General features: G+C 39.7%; 1 protein-coding gene across 1 annotated transcript in view; it reads left to right on the forward strand.

Moving 5' to 3' along the window:
- The window catches only part of lrp1bb (low density lipoprotein receptor-related protein 1Bb), a 305,232-nt gene that overhangs the window by 274,835 nt on the left and 12,802 nt on the right, over positions 1–17,595 (forward strand). Inside the window, exons 80-86 of the mRNA XM_034134148.1 lie at positions 1,717–1,833; positions 2,117–2,290; positions 7,053–7,178; positions 7,598–7,762; positions 11,952–12,113; positions 12,640–12,814; positions 13,155–13,259. Coding sequence (XP_033990039.1) covers positions 1,717–1,833; positions 2,117–2,290; positions 7,053–7,178; positions 7,598–7,762; positions 11,952–12,113; positions 12,640–12,814; positions 13,155–13,259 — 1,024 coding nt within the window. The remainder of the gene's footprint in view (positions 1–1,716; positions 1,834–2,116; positions 2,291–7,052; positions 7,179–7,597; positions 7,763–11,951; positions 12,114–12,639; positions 12,815–13,154; positions 13,260–17,595) is intronic.

Genomic DNA, 17,595 nt, shown 5'->3' on the forward strand with positions numbered 1-17,595 from the left:
CAAAGGGTTGTATGCATACCTTTTGTAAGTTCCCAGGAAACAAATAACATGCCAACAAAAATATTGCTACATTCTGCCACCGGCCATAAAAACTCCTCCGGGTACTTTTATTATTTGGCAGTTGCAGATGCAGTTTTGAATGTCATTCAACAGCATATTTGTTGATCACATCCCCCAATGTTCATACTTTAATTAAAAGAAAAAAAATCACAACATTTCTTTGAGGTCAGTTAAATGATTGTCCCTTATATTTTATGTAAATACTGAGATGAAAGTTCGCAGAATGCTTGAAACGAACCGGATTCCGGAGCTTAGAGGCGGCTCCGCTGCGGTGTGAACCGGTGCTTTTCAGGCTCTAGCTCCGAACCTGCCCTGGAAGCGCGTTGGTGTGAAAGCCCCATTAGATATGTCACTTAGCCTATCATGTACAGTGTGTTCGAGGGCTAGCCAATAGAAGCGGGTGTTACATGGTGATGTCACTATCTCACAGAAGAAAACAAAAGAGCCAAATCGAGGTGAAGAGAAACCCCCTCTAGAAGCAACATTGGGATTTTAGCCTTTGCACAAACCTGTATAACACACTACACACTACAAAAAGCATGGTATGGCCATTGGTATGTAAACCCAATGCTCCCTACATTTTTACTGCAGGAAAAACAATGGTTACTAAGAATCCCTCCTCAACAACCATTTTTAACTTGGATCCATGCATATTCCAGTTAAACTTTCTTTGACCTCTCAAAAAAAATCTACATCTTTAAAACACCATTGCCCCCTTATATAAATTCTTCATCTGTGCACATTGGAAGAATTCACATTTGTCCATACCATAAATAAAATAGAGCATTGTTATTCAAAGCCAGGACGTTTTTCCCATCACAAGCCCAGAGGAGGAAGTAATGAAACCGCGCTAACCTCCGTGACACATTTGATGCACTGCACGTCTCTGTAATTTATTACAATCCACTGAATACACAAACCACTGTACATTAAATTGTCTGACAAGCTCATTAGCTAATTACACACACACTGGAGCTAGTTCACACTTTCAATTAAAGAAATTCCACAGAAAGATGTAACCTGCTTTGTAATTATATATCACATTAAATTACATTAGATGTATGGTATGGTGCCAGATTGATACCCATAGGAAGTGTCATCAGGTTCCTCAGTATACAGTCTGTTATGACCCGCATATGGTTGATGGTGAATATTCATATGTTTAGAAGTACCACATATACACTGCATGAGTTAAGCCGGAGGAAAGAATACTTATAGCTACTCGGAGTGTGTTGGTGTGTCTATAGGGAGACACTCAGTGCTGATCTAGTTCTGAAGAGCGTCTTTGGCCTCCTTTAATTCAAGGGACCCACACTCTGTCTTAGTAACAGGAAAAGGAATTAATCATCTGTGGAAAAAAAATGCAAACCAATTTAAACGCCCAAGCCAGGTGCTCAATTATCCAGTCGGACTTTTGAGAGAAGGTGAAAGTGAGGCACTGATTCGAAAATTGCAATGTAAGCAAGCCAAGATCCACTATGCTATTTGGACACAAGCAAAATGAATGTGTGATGCAAACAGCCAGAGATAGAAACAAAGAAAATACCTTGTCTTCACATTCTGTTCATCTGCTGAAACTACTCATTGAGGGGTTCAGTGATGATCCCTGTGTAATTTGTCAAGTAAATAAAATATTTTCCCTTCATCCTCCCACAGGCCTCACCATTGATTATTTCAACCAGCGATTATACTGGGCCGATCCCGAGCTATCACAGATAGGAAGCATGAGATTGGATGGCTCGGACCCTCTGGTGACAATCAGCGAAAGACACGGTAAAAAACCACCCTGCTGGAAAACAAAGCACAACTTGTTCTTTCAAACACGTACTATTCATGCTGCTCTTTGCCTTCCTTTACTTTATTATCATATAATTGCCAGAGTTGCATCGCTTTTGTGTCTCAAAAGATAACGCTTCCAAACAACGTGCGTTAAGAACAATTTGCCCAAACATGCTTTCTTGTATCAGCCACTGGATACAAATTCATTATCCTAAAGCTGCAAGTGTTTTTAAAAGGGTAACTTGATGTTATACGCTTTCTCTGCCTTGATTTACAGGAATTTCTCAACCATACAGAATTGATATATTTGAGGATTACATCTACGGAACTGGATTAAAACATGAGGTCTTCAAGATTCACAAGTACGGGAAACAGTCGGTGGAATTTCTCAACTTGGGGATGGAGAAGCCCACAAATGTTTTAATCTCCCATCGTTACAAACAGCAAGATGGTGAGTCATTTATTCAAAAAGTCTATATTTTAAGTTTAAAGAAACATATTATTGTGGTTGTAGGCAGTCCTAAATATAGGTAGTTAACACTTTGACGCGCTCAAACTAAAGTGCTCCACTCCTTCTCTTGGTTTGACAATTTGTATAAACAAGGGCCAAAATACAGTGTCAACAGTTAAAGTGAGATGACAATTGTGATGGCGATTGTGGTGAAATTGCGATCAATGTTGCGGAAGAATAGCTGTCAACAGACAATATCATCTCCCGACTCACCCCCTCTCTCTTTCCATGGGAAACCACCAGTGAGCAGGCAAATGCATTCCGGTTGAACCACTAATAACTCCGCCCCATGCTCCAGTGCACGCAAACCACCAATAATAAGTGAAAAACACCACTTAATAGATAACACAGAGACCTTGCGTATGGCTCCTACACATATACTTTATTTAAAGTTATGCAGAGAGAAATTAAATAATTTTCTAAATCTGGTGGTCCCCCAACATGAGATCATAGTCTTACATTTTAGAATTGTACATTTTATTTAGATTTCGATCATAAATTCCAGTTATACATTATTATCTGCAGATTTCAATGCGTTACAATATTATTTGTTTCTTGGAAATACTCTTTTTATTTTGTTATAATGTTAGGCAAACCTAGGTTATTATATGACATTTTGCAGATATATTTCTTCTTTATAAAGCCTGAGAATGTTTGTGTTGTTTATGTTTATACTGTACAGCATTTTCCAGTGATCGGTGACCAAAATAGGCACATACGAAATATTTGACCCTGAGAAAAACTGTGTATTTTTATTGAATGCACAGACAACTGTCAAAGGAATAAATAACACTAAAGACAGGGTGCGTACGGGTGCTGGAAATCCTTGAAAATGCTTGAAATTGTACGAGGTGTTTTCAAGGTTTGAAAAGTGCTTGAATTTTGGGAATGGTGCTTGAATTTGGGATAAAGTGCTTGAAATTGTAAATGCTTTACTTCGCTTTTTAGATTAAAAGAAAATAAAGAAGTCGTAGCGCGCTTAATTGCTTCGCTTTTACATAAAACAGCTCCGCTCCGGCCTTCCCGCACAATGCGCGTGACCGGCAAGTGTTTTTGTTACGTGTGTGAGTGACCTGGGCATTCTGATGAGAGTGATAGATGACAGTATGCCAGGAGGTTGCCGTTTCAACGAGCGTTGGCTAGCAGAAGACAAATACAAGCCATGGCTAAGACGAGGGTCAAGCGAAGCCCAAGAGTAGCCTCCTGCAAAGTGTGCAACAATAACGATGCGAGAGTCTGCGCTGACGAGCCACACACCACACGAAAGGTACGCGGTAGTAGAGCATTTTAGATTAGGCTATCGTTGCATGTAAAATACATGACACTTTTCTCTGTGCGCGGCAAAACAAGCTCACCAAAATGGCTTCACTAGTCTGGCAGTATTTGAAGTGTCCGAAAATGACAATAAAATAGCGGTATGCAACGTGTGTGTGAAGCAGAAATCCTGCAGCTCCACCCGCTGTGACGGACCGGTGAGCGGAGCAGAACACACATTAAGAGTTAGACCTAACACACTTAGCTATTTTATCTACCTCTGGAACAAGCTAAACTAGTTATAAATATATTTATTCTTCACTGTCGGGTCGCTCATTACTGGATCAGTGAGCTGCAGGAGATACTGACAGGCTGTCAGGAGAGAGAGAGGGAGAGAGAGGAAAAGAGAGCGATATCGGTATCGGCCGATACTGATTCCGGCGATCGGCTCCAAAATTGGCGATCGGAGCATCCCTAATAATTGTATATGATATGTTTTATAATGATTGATCATGAAAGTGTTATCAAAGCTGGTAAAGGTGCAGCTAGTTTGAATGACTTTGTATACTGCAGGGTAGCTTGTGGATTTACTCCAGGTGGAACTAAAGTCTGATTTAACACTTGATTATATTTCACATCATTCATCCACATCTGTAAAGTAACTAAAGGTATTAAATACATGTAGTGGAGTCAAAGTACACCATTTACCTCTGACTTGTGTTTACTGCCAACCTAAAAGTACCTCAAAAATAGTAATCAATAATATATTGAAAAGTTATTTGGCTGATTGTTTTATATTGGCTCAGCCAGGTTATATGGGATGCCCAGTCTACGTCCAGATGGGTCACTCATTTTGAAATATTAAACTTAGTTTTCTTTTCTAACATTTTTAATTTTTCATCCTCATGTAGAATGCTATTATGAAACACACATTTGGTTGTTTATAGCATAAAGAACATCTGATTTAATGTGAGGTAGGGAAATAATCATTTGAGTATAAGTATGTGTATATAAATATGTAATTTACAACAGCTGTAAGATGCTTGAAAAGCTTGAAAATGCACCTTGAAAATGCTTGAAAAGTGCTTGAATTTGACTTTGGAAAAGGTGTAAGAACCCTGTAAAGAATATGTGCTCAGTCCTTTAACACACTGAAGTGCAGGGCTTTATGTACATGGTTGTTTACCTTACTGTGTAAAAAAAGACCCTCTTAAAAGGAAAGTGTACACGGTGCGTGTGGCGAGGGGTGGTTGGAGGCAGAAGGAAGGACATAGTGTAACGAGGGTCACATTGGGACAGAACAAACACTAAAAGAAAACTGCATTATATACTATACTGAATATACAGCCCGCAAGGCAATACGCTATATAATGTTTAGTACATACAGTATAGCTGAGATTAATGACAAGTGATGAGTTAACCATTAAATGTGTGGAGGTCTTTGCATCATTTTGAATGAATTGTCATAACAAATTTACCAATTCATTTGGGCTATAAAAATGCATTCTATCTATTAAATGTATGCCTTATAGTGAAATAATACATGAAGAAACAGCACATGCTCTTTTAAAATCAGGTTGATCAAAGCTGTGGTGTGTTTTTGCTTCAAAAGTGTGACAAAAAACACCCATCTGTTTCCTGAGACACAGCAAATCAATACAACCTACCATCTTCTCACTTTCTTCATGTAGTAGACCAACTTCAGTTATTTGTTACATCTCTGGTGTTAATGGTTATAGAACATCAGACAGCTCAGTCTTGGTCAGTTTTTCACTTAAAGGGCAGCTGTTCCATTCCCCGGAGACTCATTAGGCCTCAGCCGTGTAGTGTGTGTAGTCTGTGGGCAGAAGATGTGCACAGCCTGCAAAAAAAAAAGCTATGACATGGAGGCCTGATATCTTCGGCAAAACCCTAACAACCATTTAGATTTGTTCTGTGCTTTCACGCCTTTTGTCCTTGTGTAAGAAATCAGAGCCGTGATTATCGTTAATAGCATATACTGTGTAGTGTGTCATCATTAATGACTACTCTGAGACATAAAGTGGGTACGCTGTATCATTCTATCAAAAAATCCTAATTTAGATCCATTTTAGCAGGGCAGTTTTTTTAACAATTTGCTCTTCTTTTTTGCACCTGTTTGTACACAGTTGGCCTCTTCAGGGCTCTGTTATGGCGCATTTCCACTACAGCGCGGTTTAAGCGTGCCGTGCCGTGCACGCCCCGTTTTTGGTTGCGTTTCCACTTGGCGTAGTACCGGCTAGCGGGTACTATTTCACAGTTTTTCTGGCCCCATAAAATCGAGGTTCTTTCCGGGCCAACAACCAGGTTGAGTCGGGCTGAGTATGTTAAACTAGAGAGAGAATCGCTGGCAAGGGGGCCCCAACTACAACAAAATGAACATATTTGACCATGATTTAATTGTAATACACGTTTCAAAATGATGCCGAAGTAACAACATACTGATACCGGTTAGTAAAAACCATGAATTAATGCTTTGACAACTCTGCAGACAGACGGCAGGCGAAAAACCTTTTAAAATGCGTGTTTTCTAAATGGAGATCGGCTAAGCTAACGCAGTATATGCTCTGACCGTCCACACTCACAACAACGGCCTACAGACATAAATAAACCAGCGACTGTACTCGCCATGACACAGACAGTCTGTGGTTTGTACTTGTTTAACTTTTGTCTAGTTTCTGAACAGATATGAGGAGCTGTGAGCTTGAGTACTAACAGCTAACGGCTGATGTCATTAATCTGTGGTTCGCATTGAAGGTGACGTCACGGCTCCGCCTACACTGCGTTACTATAGTTACTGCCCCAGCTACTAAACTGTAATGGAAACACAGCATAAAGTGAGCCAGTCCTAACAAGGCCTAACAAGGCCTAACTATACCATACTAAGCCGAGCGAGGCCCTGCAATGGAAATGCGCCATAAGATGCCTCTCTTGATTTAAATTCAAACATTCATTTTAAACTAGTGATTGAAAGACCTCTTATAGAGCACACATGCTGATTATCAGTATTGAACCTAATGCATTCTACCTACCTTCTTGAAAGTGTTTGTAATTTTGTTGAATTCAGAGTGCTTTCTCACAAGATTTTTACATTTCTTTGTCTCGCCATTGTAGGGGGGAGAGCACTTCAGAGTGCCGCTAATCAATTAGACAATGGGAAATAATTCACGCGTTCCAAAGTCGTTGATTATTCAATCTGGAGAAGAGGGCGCTGAGTAGAGTTTTTCACATGCTCTAGCCTTGTTTCTCTCCAGGCTTCAAGACAACACCAGTCCTCAAAAAGGGAAATTAAAACACTTGAAATAGATAGCTTTACTCTGAGACAGAACAAACACACTTTTCGCAAACAAACAAAATGTCTTTCTCATCTCAAACCAGACTGACAGATTATCTTCTTGGCTCTCTTTTTTCTTTTAAACTTTCTCTACAGCATCAAATCCGTGCCTCAGAATGTCCTGTGATTTCATGTGTCTGCTCAACCCAACGGGCGCAAGATGTACCTGTCCGGAGGGGAAGGTGCTGGTAAATGGCACCTGTAGTGATAGCATCATCTCAGGTAGGCCTAATCTTGCATCTTCATCGTAAAAATGTCTTGTTGTTGGATTTTTAAGAGCACCTATATTGGTGGATATTGTAAACCTTGCTTGTGCGGAGAATCTGAAACAATTCTCACTTTTAAAATATTTTGATAAGCACTGAAAACCCTAAATGTAATTGGAAATGTGTCAAAATACAGCACAAAAATGGTATATGAGCTGACATGCACAGTTGTGCATACACCAAAACACACTCCATTGTGAGGAATTGTCGTGTATTGAGGTTCAACAAAGCCCCCCTCCTGCGTGCAGTCATTCCTTATCCATTCTAAAAACGTCCAGTCTGTACCACTACGGTTGCCGACATTTGCAGCATAGCACTGTGTGACGTGATTGACTGCTACACACTGTAAGCGATATGGGCTTTGCTGTTGTGAAGGTGAACTGTGCCGCCCCCCCTGCGAGAATGGAGGCCGCTGCTTAGCCAACGAGAAAGGAGACTGGAGGTGCTACTGCTGGCCCGACTTTTCCGGGGAACGCTGTGAGGTCAACCACTGTACAGACTACTGCCTAAATGGAGGCACCTGCATGGGCTCACCCCTGGGTAAGTCTACTTAAAAATAAACTCACCAAACCACATTTGTAGCATGATTCTGCCCTGCACTTGCTTCATATTTCACCAGTGTTGTTGTCTTTGTGTTTCACCCTTTTTTTGGGTATGTTTTAAATAAGTAGTTTCTATTTTTTGATCCCTAATATTTAGCTCAGGGCAAACTAAACTTGCTGAGATAACCTTTTGCTGCCACAGACAGATACTTGCAATCATCATAACCCTAACCCCAACCCTAACCCTAATTCAATCCCAATGGCATTCAACCAAATTTGTCTTCCTTTAAACTTTCTCACTTCAGCTCACATTTGCTAGATTACGTCTGCCAGTTTGACGGTTCCTGTCATTGATGCTCTCGTTGAACAACCCTCCTTTATCAACCTTCTTCCAAGTCAAGCTCTTCTTTCATGCTTTCATGGTTTCTGGAAATAAAAACAGTTCTGCCTTCAGTTTAGTGAACGTATATGAATATACTGGGATGTCAGTGGTGGTATTGAATCAGGATGAAGAGCCCTATTAAAAATGCTCCCATTCATTTACAGGCCCGTACATCATCTTCCAATCATAGCAATTACCCACAACATTTCCATTTCCATTTGTCAGAAAAATACAAGATTCACCAGAGCATTTTCCCTAATACCAAAAATGCAATTCTGTTCACACAGAAATGTCTTATAATGGCATAACCATTTCCAAATGGTTTGAAATAATTAAAGATGTATTCATTGAATGACAGCTAGTACATAAAATGAGGAAACCAAGCAATTTGTTTGAGTGATTCATTAGTTACGCCAAACAGTTGGAGGTTTAAAATGATGTCCTTTAGATTTTTCTTTTTTTTTAATGGGAAGGCTTTTTAATAAACATTTATACTTTCAAAGAGGACATGTTCCACTCCCTTCTGGCTTTTCTAAAGCTTAGAATCAAATCTATTTGTTTTTCTTTTGGCCTTTGGAAAAAACATACACCCAAGTCAACTGATATTTTTATAATCTGTGTTTTCACCTTGTTTTAAAATGGTCTTTGAAACCCTAAATCGGCTCTACGTGACATAAACAGAGGCCAGGATAATCACTGCTGCATGGAATAAAAATGTAGTCTGTCTGTCATGATAGCTAGGAATCGTGTTGCTGTGAGATCACTGCAGGAGGGCCTCACGACTGAATAAGGCCTAGGCTCCACGGGAACGAAAACGGGTTGAATCCGCATATTTCTCATGCGTATAGCCCTTTAAGCTCGACGACGCCGTAACGGAAACTTAGAAACAGACCCTGCAAACGACAACGGGTCCAAAGGTGGATAGATCTGGGAACGGAGCGCTCTGGGGGGTCCAACGGGGCCGTGTGGTCGCCTATACGGTCATCCGTTTCTGATAATGACGACGCAATAGCCCCGCCTCTCCTAGCCTCTGCTGCTCACCCCCGCAAAAGTACACTGCACACTGAATTCAGATTATTTATCTTTATCTCGATATGGACATAAACGCGAGTGAAGTCTAATCTGACAGGATGGAGACACGCAGCTCCTCCTGCTGTGATGCAGCGGGAGCAAAACACACACTTCAAGTCAGATCATCACCCTTAGCTATTTTAATTACCTCTCAAACTACCTAAACTAGTTATAAATATGTTTATTTTTACTGTCGGGTCACTCATTACAGGATCAGCTGCTGCATGAGACAGACACTGACGCTGTCAGAAGAGAGGAAAAAGAGACAGGCTCCGTGTATTTTATGATTATATATCATTATATCGTCGTTATTCATTTGTTTTAAAGCTCAATAAATAACAATGAAGACCTTTGACCGGCACTTTTATAATTTTGTCCAGAAGATTTAAACTTTAACACACGTTGACCGGCGAAAAACTCTGCCCGGTTCCGTCGGCCCCCACCAAGGAGAATAAACAGAAGTGCAGCCATGACAACCATTCTTCTTCGCTGCTTTTGTGGAGGAAGTTGCTGCTTTTGTGGAGGAAGTTACAGCGCCACGTACAGGTTCGGCATATGTACTGCAGCTTTTCTAGCGGTTGGATGTAAACGGAGCCGTCTCGTGTAGCTTGACACAATCCGGTGTATATTGCGTGTGGGCGGAAGGTTTTTTGCGGTTGCGTTTGCGTTACTCCGATGCGTTTTGCCGTATGCGTTCCCGTGGAGCCGGGGCCTAAGAGAAGGCAGGGCTTCTATTGGTGACAATCAGTGTTGTATTTATTTTCATTTGCAAGCGCTGTGGTTGAAGTCCATCATACTACACTAGATCATAAATTGTATTCCTATTATGGCCGACAGCTGAGGAGAAAAGGAAAGTGTTGTTATATGTGTTGTGCTGCTGGGGCCTTTTGTTTTATTCATGCTTGGCAATTTTATTTTTTCTCATAAAGGTCTTGCTTGTCTTTGAGGCATAAACATATAAATGACCAACCAAAGTTGAGCGAAGGAGTGAATACAGTGAAATAGGTTTCCTAAAGTCACTGCTTCTGTGATAAAATAAGGGGACTAGAGTCAGCTCCACAATCAATTAGAGGCTAGAATTTCCAGTGTTATCTTTCAAAACACAAGGTGTCGTTGAATCCCAGCTTTACTGTCACTTAAACAGGTTTCCCTAAACTCTAATAGGACTTTTTGCAACAAAACACATACTTAAAACATAGACACACATCTGTTCTGACTTGTATGACATTAATGAAGCGAAGTATATAAAGTTCACCAGACAAGAGTCCTTTAAAGACCGGTCCACACATAACCATAACTTTATTGTTTCTGCCAAAGGGGCTATAATAACTAATACAAAAAAACAACATTCATTTACATTTTGAATTATTTTGTCATTTAGCTGTCCTTCAGATATTTGAAATATACACAAATCCATCCAAAGATATTCTAGTTATTCTTTTTTTTTTTTTTTTTTACCACAGTATGGATGTACTTTTTCAGTTTAAAAATACAGAACATTTTTATAAATCTAAAACAAAATAGCAAATACATGACAGTGTGTCAAATAGCTATATGTAGAGTTATGTAATTGGAGCTTTTCATAGTGAAGGTCACACTCAACATGATCATCCAACTTGTTCAAGTTTCCCTCAGCTCATGTTGGCTCTCTTATCAACCTGTTTTTCAGCGACAGCCATTAAATCCTTTGTAAAAAATCCAGCCCAGCATCAAATGACACACAGACGCACATAGCGACTAGTTGGTAAACAATGGTAGGACAACACCTTAAATGTTGAGGTTCAGTGATTTTATTAAATTGTCATGTGGTTTTAGACCAATGAAATTGCTGGACTGGCAATCACTTGAGGGGTCTTCCTGGTCCAAATGTCTCTGAACCACAATCAGCAAACATGTGTTAATCGAAGAGTAGCTGTTAAAAGAATGGTCTTTCCTCCCAATTGTTAAATAAAATAATATGTATGAAAGAAAACACTGCAAAAAAATTAACTTCAAAACAAACCGTCGCTCCCTCATTTTGAAGCCACTTGAGGTCCTTGAGAAACCTGATTAGGATGCTTCTCGAACGCTTCCCTGTTAGAGAAATTCTAAACATGTCTGACAAGGGAGAAAACTGTGGGCAGACCTAGAACATGCTGGGGGAATAATATGCAAATTATGTCTGGCCTGTGAACCATTTGGGATCCTCTAGATTGACTTGGAGGGCGTAAATTACAAAATAGGGCACCTTAGCTTCTATCCATAGGTGCCAATCTGCGGTCACCTTGACCCATACATGAATATTTGTCTAAAAATGATGGATGGAAGGATGGATCTTTACCTTTACTTTTTTACTGATTAGCACCTGTCTTGGTGACTGTGGAACTATGATTGACAGATTGAAGCTTGTGCTTGGTAGAAGTGTACTCAGTCGCAGATATGTAGTTGAGGGCCATGTAGCAAACAGGAAGTCCATTTGCTGGGGACTGTTTTCATCCGTAAGGGCTTGAGAGTACTCACAGCGGCAAGACAGTGTTTGTGAGACCGACACATAATGGGAAATGTCATCCGGTGCAACGATGTGCATTGATGTGTTGAAAGTATTTAATAGTTTTCAGACAACAATAGTGGTCTATGGCACAGAGGAATAAGCTATATATCCGGACAAAAAAATACGTGTGAGTAGGATCAATGAGCTGTTGTTTTTTGGGGCTTTTCATGCTCTCTTAATCGCTCCTTTCTGTTTTTTTTCCAGGTAAGCCTACATGCCGCTGCCCTGTTGGTTTCTCTGGGCCTTTCTGTGAGCGGAGGATTTGTGACAACTACTGCTTGAATGGGGGAACATGCGACGTCACTCAGGGAAACCAGCCTGTGTGCCGCTGCATGTCAGAATATACTGGGGACCGTTGTCTTTACCGTAAGTCCTGCCCATTGCAAACACAAGAAGTTGTAATGGTTATGCACATATGATTTCCACTAGCGTTTCAAGTGTAGCCGCAAGACCAGTCACCACAAAGCTTTCTTTGACTTGAGTTATGCTGCATAACATCTACAGAAATAAGCATTTCAAAGACATAGACTGTGAACAAAAACAACCCCCTGAAGTATTTTCACTACATTTTCTTATATTTGCAGATAAACAAAAATCTAAATACTACAATCAAACAACGCTTGGGTGTTTCTGTGATAATGTATTTTCCTTTGCTTTGTCTCAATGGGTCGCGTGGAAAACAATTTAGACTGCTCTTCATTAGTATTTTCCTACCATTGCGTGCCCAAGGGGTGATATGCTTTCATTTGCGGCTAAGATGTCATTTGATGTAGATAATTGAGTCCCATTAAAAGTCCTGTACAATTCCAATCAAGCAAGCTTAAACTATGTCCCAGTTTCTCATTACGCACTATCTTCTCTCTTTCTCTTTCTCTCTATGACTGTGTAACAGACATCTGTCATCACTACTGCGTGAACTCCAAGGCCTGCACGCTATCCAGCAGCGGATACGTAGAGTGTGTGTGTCCCGCCAGGTTTGAGGGTAACAAATGCGAGGTGGACAAGTGTCTCCGTTGCCATGGAGCTCCCTGCCTCATTAATGAGGATACAGGGGATGTGGTTTGCAAGTGAGTACTTGGTACCTTCTCACTTTTCTTGTCCCTCATATATTTTCCTATACTGCTTCACAGTCCTCTTCCTTTATAGAGAAGCATCAGCTCTGCAGAGTATCCCCAGGTTCCAGTAGCTGTATCCGCAGGCTGAAGTCTGAATGAATTGATTTGATTAAATCTGAAATATGTATAAGTTAACTCACCCTACAGCAATTTAGTGTCTGGTATGTCAATGAATTAGAATTCTCCCGTTTTATATAAATATGCATATGTCAGACACTGACTCATTTATCTTTTCTGTAAAAGTGTGGTTTTCTGCTTGTCACTAGCATTCCATTATTTCTTCACCCTCCAGTTGCACAAATGGCAGAATAGCACCGAGCTGTCAGCTGTGTGACGGATATTGCTACAATGGAGGCACCTGTCACCTGGACCCCGACACCAACCTGCCTTTCTGTCAGTAAGTCACTGCTTAATGGGTGAAGGAAAGTGGGGGAAAAAGAAAAAAAATTGAATTTTCTCCACTATTATTCACACTCACTGTTTCCATTCGATTGCTGGCTCCGCTCCCCAGAAATCATGGCCTTAGATGCAACACTGAAAATCACCAAGGGGTACGATTTCCCTGCTACGATTTCCCCCAGAACAAGATAGTTGTCTTCCTCTGGAAAGAAATCCTTAAGTTGAGGGAAGGTTTGATGTCACTGCGTGGAGGCCATGGCCCAGCAGGGGGCTGAGTGCTAGTACGCCATCTTACGCTGTGACACCTCACTGGAGCTTAAGGTTTTTAGGCAGATAAAAATGGTTTCAAAGCCCCTTCAAAGCTTGCCATTCTGAACATATCATGCTGTTCCTCCTTGCAGTTAAGAGCTGATGTCAGGCCTCTCCAACTCTCTCCAGTAGTAGGTCTCTAAGAAAAAAGAAGGTTGAGGTATATGTCAGTGGCATAACATGCCATGAAATCCAACGGCACAAACCTGTAACAGACAAAAGCTTGGCAGGCAGACCCGAGGGAATTATTGTGAAAGACTACTCAAAGCGCTGCGTCATAGATTAATACCACCTCAACCATAATCATATGCAGTGCTATGTAAAAAATCTCTTCAAGGAGGAAATTGGAAATCCATTTCAAAAAGACGAACTCTCTATTTTTTTTAACTGCCCATTGTCCACTGTAGTTACATTTAAATTCTCGGTCATCGTTCACAAATTCCCAGGGATGGAATCAATTTCTATGCAAATGATCCCATCCTCTTCGATGAGGTTAACAGATCTTGATAATGTGGTTTATTATTTGCTGCAAAGACCAGAGATTATGTGAGATGATGGATATGTCTGTGTCAAGAAATCATAATGTTTGCCCTTAATACTCGGAGTAAATGCATACTTTATCAAACCTTCCAGAAATGAGGGTATATGGCAGAACTGCTTCAATTGCAAAGATAATTCTTGCATTAAACACTGACACAGGTTAAAGAGATTTTTAAAATGCAGAGTCAAGACAACTGGTAAACATCTCAGCCCTCATCATTATTCACTGAGAGATATTTAAATATTCTTCCTGTGAAGCCTTTTAACTATACAACAGCTCTTTGTTTGTCTTACAATGCAGAAAATCTGACTTACTTCAGCAATTGTGTTTTCCAGTGAGATCAATAAACCTACCTAAGACAGTAGTAAACCACAACAGTAATTGAAGCTGCAGTCTAACACATAACTGATGCTGTAGCTGAGAAGATAGCTTTAGCAGTTTTTTATCAGATAAAAAGATGCTCTTGAGGAGGCACAATGTTTATGCGTCGCTTTGCATTTTTATATAAACCCCTGAATAGCACTCTTTCCAGGGGACTATGATGTACATTTAAAGATGTCTTTGTGGCAAACAGGATCCAATTTAAACATGTCCCATATTCTTCTCAAATTGAATGAAATCATTTGGTTTTATTGTTAGAGTTTAGGCGGAGATATTCCTATGTCGCTATGCCTCTCACTGTACGGATTATTTGTCCAATGATTTCCTGTTTTTGGTGCTTTTACACCTGTTAATTTGATCTGGACCAAGGGGAATACACTGTTGCATTTGACGCCTAGTCTGGTTTCTGGTCACACTGACTTTTTTATAAATAATTGAAGATAATAAACAAACATGAACCAATGACACGTAAATCATTAGTTGTAAAAGTGATGGTCATCCTTTACCATCAGAGACTGATTATGAGTTACAAAAAATGATTTAAAGTATTATTAGACTGTAAATCAGCCGTTGGGAATAATGACTAAGAGGTAGAAAAAAAGGTGTCAGTTGTGCAGTAATGATTCAGACCTTATTACTGTGGAATAGCTGTCACAAACTTTACATTTGACTTAATGAACAGTAAAGGTACATGGAGTCATTACCTATTCATCAGGGAAAATACTTGCATTTTTGTTATCATGGTTGCTAAATGATTCGCAAAAAATCTTATATGCTTTGGCTTTGACAGATTCATTATAGAATTGCCTGCAGATTCCATGATCAGCAGTTGCATTTATTAGCAGTTTAACCTTTGAAACTTTACAAACAAACTGCACAACAGAGACTATCAGACCTTTCTGATATATCCAAATGTAGAGGTGTGAAAACCTCCTGCAGACCACAGTCCAGATCAAACATCCAAACATCAGTCCCACGAAAATAAGTTATTTAGGTTTGGATCAAATCGAACCATCCAAGTATTTTTGGGATGGCTCAGACTTTCTGATCAATTACAGAAGGTTCTGGCAAACTCTAGTCATGCTCTAACAGTGGCATAGCTGCTTTGGGTAACAGGCCAATCTCCAGCAAGTGTTTGGTAGAGAGGCAGAGATAGAGAGGGATGTCAAATACACTTGGCTCAAAAGGACAGGTGCACAGATGTGATGATGACAGGATATCATGTGTGATATACTGTTCTTCAGTATAAAGCATAATTTCAGTGTGTCACCAAAAATGATAGGACTAAGCGTAAATTAATGTAACAAAAAGATGCCTTGGATCAGACTTTCAGGTGTAAAAAATTCAAACATTCAAGTCCAAAATGTATACTTTTTTTTCACAATCCTCCACTTTGAAATAGTGAAACTGTCAACATTACAGTATGATTGTGTTTTGTGTTCTGTATTTGTGTTAGTATGAGATATTCACAATGTGGTATATTGAGTATATTGTGTTTTTTTAAAAACATCTTACATATTCAGAATTTATATAATTTTTAGTTGCCATCCTAAGCTGCAAGTGACAATTAATTTTATTTCTTTTTTCTCTGTGTTATTTTTTTTAATTATTTATTTATTTAATGTCCATTATTACTTAAGAATACACACATCCCAGAGGTGTGACCACTGTAACAGACTCTTCTTTTGCAGATACCCCCCTCACTTGGGGAACAGTGAAATTGATGTGTGTTCATGTTTTTATTTTCTTTGCTAATTTGCTTGATGCAGACACAACATTGACTTACTTCGTTTTATGAGTGAAGCTTCTTTAAGGGATTAGTTTGTCAATCTCCATTCATCATGCAGCAAAAAGTTCAACAGTATATATTCTCTGGGCCCTTTTATCACTCCATACACAATGTTTTGCAGCTGCACGTCAGGGTTCAAGAACCAACGTTGTGATGAGCTGGCCAACCCCTGCGATTACTTCTGTCAGAATGAGGGGATGTGCACATTAACAGCTCTTAACAAACCACGCTGCAAGTAGGTCCTTCTCACCTCTCCAGCTGTATTCAGAGCCAAGTCACACCTTTTTGTCCACACCACCACCCTAACTCCATCTGGCTCCATTTCAGCCTCAGTCCACTTTACTGTATGGGCTCTTTGTCTGAGTACTGCCTTGTAGCAACCTATCATGTAATAAGTGTAATGAAAAAAACAAAAATAGGTTAAACATAATCATCTGAAAGAAATTATGACATGGTTATTTAACTAGATTGTGAAAGCATTACATTTTTATTGGACAGCTCTGTGTCTTTATTCCCAGCCATTTAATTGTGACTGGAGTGTGTCCTTAGTAAATTAGGACTGTGACTTCCTATTTTGATTGAAATGTGTTTTGTCACACTTCCATGGCCTGCCGGGGCTCCAGTAATGACAGGTTAGCTAACTAGCCGTAATTAGAAAGCTTGTGAAGTTGCTGTCAAACACTGCGCTGCTCTTTGAGCTTTGACTCGCCCTTTTAGGAACACTCACAGCTTTGCATTTAAACTGGAAAGAAAATGTGTTCTCACATCCTCCGTGTATGTTGTAGTAATACTGACTACAAGTTAAAATAATTTTAACCTTAATATGACTTTAAGTGGTATATTTGTAATATTATTTGTTTCACATTAGCATTGTTCCTTTTCGTTATTTAAGGTAATTTAGTCTTAACAATATGTAAGTGATCTTTAAAAGGTGTTAGACGGCATATTTATGACCTTTGGACACTAGCGCCAAGCTAGCTGTTTCCATTTTTCACTCTTTGTGCTAAGCTAAGCTAATCAGATGCTGACTTTAGTTTAAATCTATTGCACAGTTTTATTTATTTTTTAATCAATTATCTTATCAAACAATCAGCAAAATAAAATAAAACATTATCCCCTGTATGCCAAAATGTTCTTTTTATATCAATTGACTTATAATGTATATTGGAAGCAATGACTAGGCACACATTAGCACATCTTTGTTGATGCTTAGCTAACAACCTTCGATGTTGCTCTTATTACATTATCAGTTGCTGCATGATGTACTTTTGATGCCCCTCACTGCCACCCATCCACCCATCTCATGCACACAGG

The sequence above is a fragment of the Trematomus bernacchii genome, unplaced genomic scaffold, assembly GCF_902827165.1.
Source record: "Trematomus bernacchii unplaced genomic scaffold, fTreBer1.1, whole genome shotgun sequence".
Taxonomy (NCBI): Eukaryota; Metazoa; Chordata; class Actinopteri; order Perciformes; family Nototheniidae; genus Trematomus; species Trematomus bernacchii.